Source organism: Charadrius vociferus, unplaced genomic scaffold (assembly GCF_000708025.1).
Source record: "Charadrius vociferus isolate BGI_N301 unplaced genomic scaffold, ASM70802v2 scaffold166, whole genome shotgun sequence".
NCBI lineage: Eukaryota > Metazoa > Chordata > Aves > Charadriiformes > Charadriidae > Charadrius > Charadrius vociferus.
In genome coordinates, this window is record NW_009649228.1 from 2,890,435 (window position 1) to 2,898,127 (window position 7,693).

At 38.5% G+C, this 7,693-nt stretch overlaps 1 protein-coding gene across 1 annotated transcript in view; it reads right to left on the reverse strand.

Moving 5' to 3' along the window:
* Positions 1-7,462, reverse strand: part of FBXL4 (F-box and leucine-rich repeat protein 4) — a 59,897-nt gene extending 52,435 nt beyond the window's left edge. Inside the window, exon 1 of the mRNA XM_009889013.1 lies at positions 6,954-7,462. Within this exon, the coding sequence (XP_009887315.1) occupies positions 6,954-7,462 (509 nt within the window). The remainder of the gene's footprint in view (positions 1-6,953) is intronic.
* Positions 7,463-7,693: the final 231 nt, after the last annotated feature.

The following is a 7,693-nucleotide window of genomic DNA, read 5'->3' on the forward strand; positions in this document are numbered from 1 at the left end:
AGAACGTGTCTCGGTTATTCACTTCTCCTTTGGTGCCCTGGAGAGAGGATTATCTAGCAGTAATAGAGCTCTGGAAAAGAATAATGCAACTGGAGGTCTAGGTTCATCAAACTGCACAGTAATAACCTCCTTCAGCAAGCAGTGTCTCCAGTTCCCAGCCTCTTTAATAAACTAGGGAAGAGTAAAGCCAAGACACTGAGCACAACTTTTTACAGTCTCGTGAAACTCCACATTACATACCAAGTGCTGATGAACAGGTCCGCTGACTATTTTCCACTGTCCTTGTCATACTGTTTTCATCAACAGCCCACCAATCTAACTTTAAAGGAGTTCACTGTTGGTTTAACTGGAAAACCTGAAGTCTACCAGGATGATTTTATGTTCTTTTCTCCCTTGGTGGCACCGCACACAAGAACAAGTCACAGCAATTGCTCTGAGTCAGGGATGGTATATTCTTCCTGAGTGTAGGCATAATCTTAATAGACCCATTACTGCAATTGGAAATGGTCTCTTCATCTAGGATCAGCACTTTGACACTTAAATGGGCTACACATAATCTGAATGGGAGTCAAGACTCCACAATTGGAAATGGATCAAAAAAGTCTAAATTTCCAAGAGACTTCAGTAGGCTTTCTTCTGTTCTGGAGCATATTTTTGTTATGGCCATCCATTTCAAAATTCTTCAGAAGAAAGGCATTTTGACAGTCCTGGTTTGAGGCTGCGCACCAAAATCAGCTTTCCTAATAAGGTTGCCTGCACTTGTTCCAAGCTTAAGATGCTCGATAACTAATCAACCCAAAACAAAGAGAAATTGTATCCCAACAAATACCAAGAAGTCACAGGAAATATTCTTCCCTCCCACCTCTTCAAGTTAATTAGGTAGCTCTCAAAAAAATCAAGCAGAATCAAATGACTGAAGGTAGGACACTGTGTGTCCTCAAGTCTGGCAGATACAAAGCAAGAGCTGATCAAAGAGGTTGCAATGAGAGTGCTTTGATAAGGTTTCACCAGCAACCTGCCAGAAAGCCTCAGTCTTTACAGTGCCATGCAAAGCCTGAATGAGAGGCAGTAACATCTTTATTACCTTCTCTACTGATTAAAGGAAATTAGGACTTTAAGTTAAGTTTTTCCATTCAGCTTTAATGGACTCAGTTTTCCCATTAGATTTCTCTCTGCCTCATGAAGATAGCCAGGAACTCATTCTGCTCAAATTTCTGATGGAGTCTAAAGACTCTATACACCTATATGGTAAAAAAAATAAATTCCCATTCCCCTTCCCTCAACGTGAAGGAAAATACAGTCTAGTAATTTCTAGGCTGAGAAACATGTTTGCAAGGTTTGTGTCAAATGAGAGCACCTATTTAATGCTTGTTTAATTTTTTGTTCACCTAATGCTGTTGGAAAGCTTTTTAATGGCTAAGATGATGCCTGAGTACACTGAGGTTACTCCAGAAGAAAATATATAATAAGAAAAAATCTTTGGAAAAGTGGTTCCTAGGAAAAGTAATCAGATTTCTCTCCAGCGAGACAAGATTAGACTTTGCCTGCAATCTGCTGATATTTCTTGCATTGTAAAATTGAGATTGGTGTAGAAAGTGAATAAAGCACTATGTGGTAATCAGCAACAAAAAATACATACCCTGTCCAGAGAAACTTATAGCTGTGTTAAAAGTCAAAAGAAGGGAAAGTCTCAGATAGACCAAGAAGGAGAACAAACAGAAACTCAGAAAAATAATATGATCACACCTTTGCTGAAATGGCAACTTCTGCAACAATTATAACCACGATACGAAATTATAATACATCCCATCCGCCCTTATCCAAGCAAGTGCTCTGTAAATAATCTGTAGGTTACCTACAAGAAAACACCTTCTGCCTGCTAACATGCCAAAGATGCTTCAGCACCCTAGGTTCAACATAACCTGTAAAGCACACCTCTGGCCACAGCAGCAAGTTCATAAATACAAAAGGCAGGGAAGAGTGATCATGAGAACAATTTTAGAACCATTCAGATCAAGGTGATAAGCAGAGTTCACAGCAGTCTAATTACTATAGGGGAAAAATGCCTCAGATTTTCATTTCTACTTTGAGACTTCAATTCTGAAATACCAGAGAGAGTAGATAGGACTGCAAGAATGCTCAGGACAGTTAAAATAGCAAAAGATATTTGAAATAACTGCCCTGTCCACATGAGCTTTTTATGGATTTCTCAGAAATGACTGTGTTCCATGAACCCAGAACTCGTTCCTCTATGACAGTCATCAGGACAACAAAAAGCTGTTTCCCTGAAGACGTCAAAACAAGTTATAAATAAGGATGCAAATGGCTAGAACGTAAGTTGTGTGTTACACATAGGTGAGATACAGCCCTGAAGGTCCTTTATCACACTCTAATGTGTTGATGGTATCAGCAGTGTTTTGGGTGCCTTCATCTGAGATTCACAGGGAGCAAAAGGTAGAGCCAAAGAACCATCTGAATGCCGCTCTCTACAAGCAAGAGACTGAAGATATTTTACATTCAGTACACTGCCTTTCTGGTTTCACTCAGAAGTGGGGATTTTTTTTTCATCAAACATTTTCATCCCAATCCCAGCTGCCAGCAAACAAATCTGCATCATTCCCACCTGGGTTAGAATTCCAGAGAGAGCCTATTGCCTAAATACAATGAACTTCCTAATGGAAGGAGAGGGAGCCTCTTATTTTGTCCATCTTCCTTAGCCTGCTCCTCTGCTTGCAGTAGCTTTTGCTTCTACAGGCTTCAAGGCCTTCAGAAAGAGAAAGGACCCTCAACATGCAGCAAACACAGCTAAAACAGGAAATACTGAGCCAAGCTGTTCACCTACAAATCAAACTCAGAATTTTGCTCAAAAGAGCATCTAACAAAATTCTAAATGATATGAAAGAAATTATATTAACTAAAAATAAATGGCGGGAACGCAAAAGGCAGAGTGCTGCCACTGATGCTTCTGGAACTGCTCCCAGCCAGTCAAATGATCACGGTACCTCACCTGTAAGAAACAACCTAATCAGTGTTGTACTTAATCTGTGGAAAACAAGAAAAAAAAAAAAAAAGAATTACAAAACAATCTCCAAACTACTAAAGAAGCAATCATCACACAGCAGTAAGGACATATGCTGTGAAACACCACCCCAAGCACTGCCACACATCCCAGACTAGTTAGGAATCTCTAGTTTGAGCTTTTATAAAAGCATATGAATACATGGTGTCACTATAACGTACATGAGATAAGAGAAACTGTCAAATTAAGTTAAAAAAAGACCACGACAGAAGAAGAACATGGACCAATTTTTTCTTTTATATTCCAAATTTAAGAAGCAAAGTTATTTTTTGTGAAAGAAGAAAGTTGAAAAACTTCGGGGGAAAAAAAAATATTTCTGACTTGAAAGCTCCCATTTAAAAACACACAAACTCTTCTACTCTGACAGCAGCTATTAGGAGTATCAGAATGTTTCAAAAGGGCTGACACCAAAGAAGCCATTAGGGAACCACCAGGAGTAAGCCTTCTGGGTAAATGAGGAGGGAAAATAACAGGGAAGAAAACACTTTCCTCATCACAGAAGCTAGCTATATCTTGTCCATCAATCTAACGCACTATGAGGAACAAAGAAAATTCTCTTGGTTGGGTTCAGCTCCCACCACTGACAGATGCAGTGTCCCTATCATGCCTGTGTGGAGCTCTGCCTCTCCCACTGGGCACAGAGGCACTCATAGTTGTCACCGAACCCTAAGTACACAGAACATGCGCCACAGTACAAACTCTCAAGGCTACACCAGTAGCATAATCACAGCACAACACAATACAAAAAAGGGAGGTATTTTTTTGTCACATAAAAAATGAGACTATATTATACAATATTCCCTTGTTCTTGGATTATTAGTTTTTGGTTGGATTTTCTGCATTCAGATAATCCATGTAAGAAATTTGTACATGAATACTAACATAGTTTAAGAAATTACCAAACGCTTTGCAACAGTCACGGTGTGAGTGGCACTGATGAAATGCACAAAAGGTCTCCGTGTGTAAAGACAGCAGTTTCTCTGACATTTATGATTTTTAAAAATTGTTTTATGCAGAGTGGTGTAATGTCTTCTCTGTTTAAAGCAGCAAACTATATGAGAGGACAGAGAAACCTCAAATTGCCAAAAGCTGGTTAAATCATAATAAAAAAAAACACCTTCAAATTAACTGTCACGTTTTAAGCATTAGAATTATTTAGGAACCATTACATTCTGTTCTGAAAAATAAATACTTATTCCCATTCCATGAAGAGCTGATCCCACCCCTAAGGAGACTCTGAATAAAGCTGATCTGAGACAGTATCACACAAAACTGTAACTGATAGCAGTATTCAATGCACCGGCATCAGAGGACTAAAAGAGCTTATTCTGACCACCTGCATAAATTGTTCTCTCATGTGAGTGAAGCGTAAAATGAGCAACACATTGGGCAGCTATGTGGGCTATAACAATTTTTCTTCAAGAATATATAAAGTCCTTTTAAGGAAGGACTGCAGTACACCAAGTGCCTACAGAGCCCCTTAGATGCTTCTGCACACAGAAGTCTTGGATGAGCTGATGTTTTAAATACTAAACAAAGAAAAAAAAAAAGATTACTCAGATGAACTAGTATAACCGAATAAGCATAATATTTCAACAAGTCTCAGCAGACTTTTTCCTCCACCATTTTTGTCGGTCAAATGGTGGTTTTGACCCCACCATTAATTTGGCCTTCTTTTTATATCAAAGTAAGGACTGATGAAAAGGAACCTTTCTAATGACCCGCCCTTTCTACATTGGTGTTCAGAAAGAAACAGATCCAGAATCAGCAGATAGAACAAAGCAGCACCTTAAGGTTTTTGGGTAATAAGGTGATTTAAAATTGAGTATCAAAATAGTCAGAAGAGGAAAACGAGGTTCTAACTGCACTCTGAGTAACGGAGACATGGCCTTTTTTAACAGAAGAAAATAGTATTGCAGTTCTTCAAGTCCAAAACATCAGTGAAACACAGAGTCACCTGAGATTATCAGCAGCATTCCACCTTCAAAAAAAATGATTCTTACTTGACATCTCAGAGAATTTTTGGAAATGAAAACAAGAGACCAGGAACTGAAGCAGAAAAGAGACCGCGTTCTTGCAACTCTTCATATTGCCTTCACAAAGGTGAGCAAACGGACAGAGGAAAAAATACTGCGTATCTCACATGGAGAAAGGATTCCTTCATCTTCCATTCAAGACACTGTGCATAAGACATTTTTGTCTCTTTCGGAAGAAAGAAATAGACAAACCAAATGTGCAGCTCTGAACAGACAAGTCCTGCTGAGAAAAGGCAAGCCAAAAGAAAAAAAGACGAAAGTGCTTTTAACACTATGCTAGCATCAAGACTGGCAAGTACTGAAGATGCAGCACAGACAACTGGTTCTGAGGCTCCCTGAGACAACCTCCTTCTAACCAAAAATGTTGTTAACTTAGGTAGGCAGAACAGAAGACACACCTGCCTACGAATTAAAAGGCAGGGTTCCACAGAAACTTCATCCTGTTTTATGAAGAAGGGAAAGTCTGAGCTCTCACTCTGACCACACCCCAACAGGAGTCATAAAGCACATCCCAAAAAGTTTTATATTAATATTTTCGCTTCCATCTTCTTTTAGCTCTTTAAACAATTTTCTCTTTTTTAGTACACCTTACTAAATAGCTCCTTCAGTTAAGATTTCTTGAGCTTTCCTTCAACGCTTCTTGGTCTTTACACAAAACTAAAAAAGTGTATTTTTTTATGAAGCAAAACCTAAACAGACATTTTCATAAAACAGCATTAGCTTATTACTCAGAATTACATCCTTGTATTGCCCTGCAGCACAGTATCTTACTATTACTCTGATACAGTATTATCAACACTTACAGAAATAATCTCTACATAAATCTGGGCTACATCATAAAATAAAGAAGCAAAATCTGTATCATAAAATAAAAAAGTAAAATGAAAGTTCACAGAGTAACTGGCCAACAGTAATTTCACATTAGGTTCTAAGTTCAAAAGTCTTAAAAGCTGCCTTCACCACATACCATCCTATAAATAAGTTCTGTATTACAGTGCCAAACACGGTCCTACTTCTGAAGTCAGTCTATTATTATTAGTTCCACCTATCACTTTTCCTTGAATTCGGATGTTTACTTTAGAGCTATACAGTATATACTTATTAGAGAGCTATAAAACAAACAACTTCACTAAATAACAGTGGACCATAGAATCACACAAAATATATTAATTGGGAATTTTGAATATATAACATGACACCCGATTTTCTAGGAGTTTTGAATAAAGATCAACGGCCTAATATTAGGAAGCATGGGATACTAAGTTAGACCTAAAGGACGCTTTTTAGGTGTATCTGTAAAAGGCAGGTCAGGGAAAAAACACCCAGCATCTAAGCCAACAATGCTCACACTGCCAAAGCATGTATTTTAGAGGAATACAGTATTCGTTGACATATTATTTTATATAGGATACATTTTGTTAAGTCTTTCTTCTATCAGTTCTTTTTTCCTTTATGGGTTTGGTATCATTTCATCTCTTTTGGATGTATACTCAATACTTTGATTGCATATACTGATAGCTTTTCCCAATGTTTTTCCCCACTATAAGCTTTTACCTGTTCCCCTCCTCCTTCCATTTCTATTCCCTCACCTCCTCAGTGAGAGCTTCACACCTCATACACAGTGTTTTTCTTTATTATCTTACCATTACCCAGGTCCCCATCTTCCGGCCCCCTCAACTGAATTTCATCAGGAGTTCCTACTATGAGGAAAACCAACAGGATGAAATCAACAGGACAAAATAGAGAAATAGTAAGAAGTAAAGTTTGCTAAACAACATTATTTGTAGCATTCAACATCTTACAAGAAAGCATAAAGGACAAAAAAAAAAAAAAATTACCTTACTTCAGCTGGTGGATTTTGTGAGTAAGGATTTGCAGAGCATGCCAAAATCCTAACTACAGCTCCAGGATGATAGGTTTCCAGAATGTGCACCGCAGTGGGATAAACTGGTTCCTCAAAAGCGAGTTCCACATAGTCCTGGCTACAGAAGGTGGGTGGCGTCCTCTTGAACGGCAGCCGAGCACTAGGGCAATGATCCCACCAGGTCCCATAAGTTCGAAAGACAGCAGTCTGAGTAAAGTCACCAGAACTAGGGTACACGTTTGGAATACCTGCTAAATTCCACATGGTATATGACATGCTGTTTTCACTACCGTAGTGAGAGCTGAAATCCAACACTTCTTTGGCATACTGAACTATTTCAACATTGATAGGTAAGGCTCGGGTGTTTGATTCAATAGCCCTCCGGCTGTTCATTTCTCCTCTCGTCGCTGTCCTAGCTCGGCGCCGAAGGCACATATAGTAAAACATGCTCAGAACTGTTAACATGGGAAACACTGGTGACATCTAGATACGACTTTGAAAGATGCAAAAGGTCAGGAGTCCTTTATAAAGTGCATTAACTGCTTGTGGTGTTTTGGAAAAGAGCTGATAAAACAGAATGAATAAACATAGTAAGCAGATAAAACATTCTTAGAAAGCAAACTGTACGCTTTTGAGTATCATCTTAAACAAAGTACTGCTACTAAAACATTAATAAACTACTACATTTTATTTTAAGACAATTATTTAGTTGGA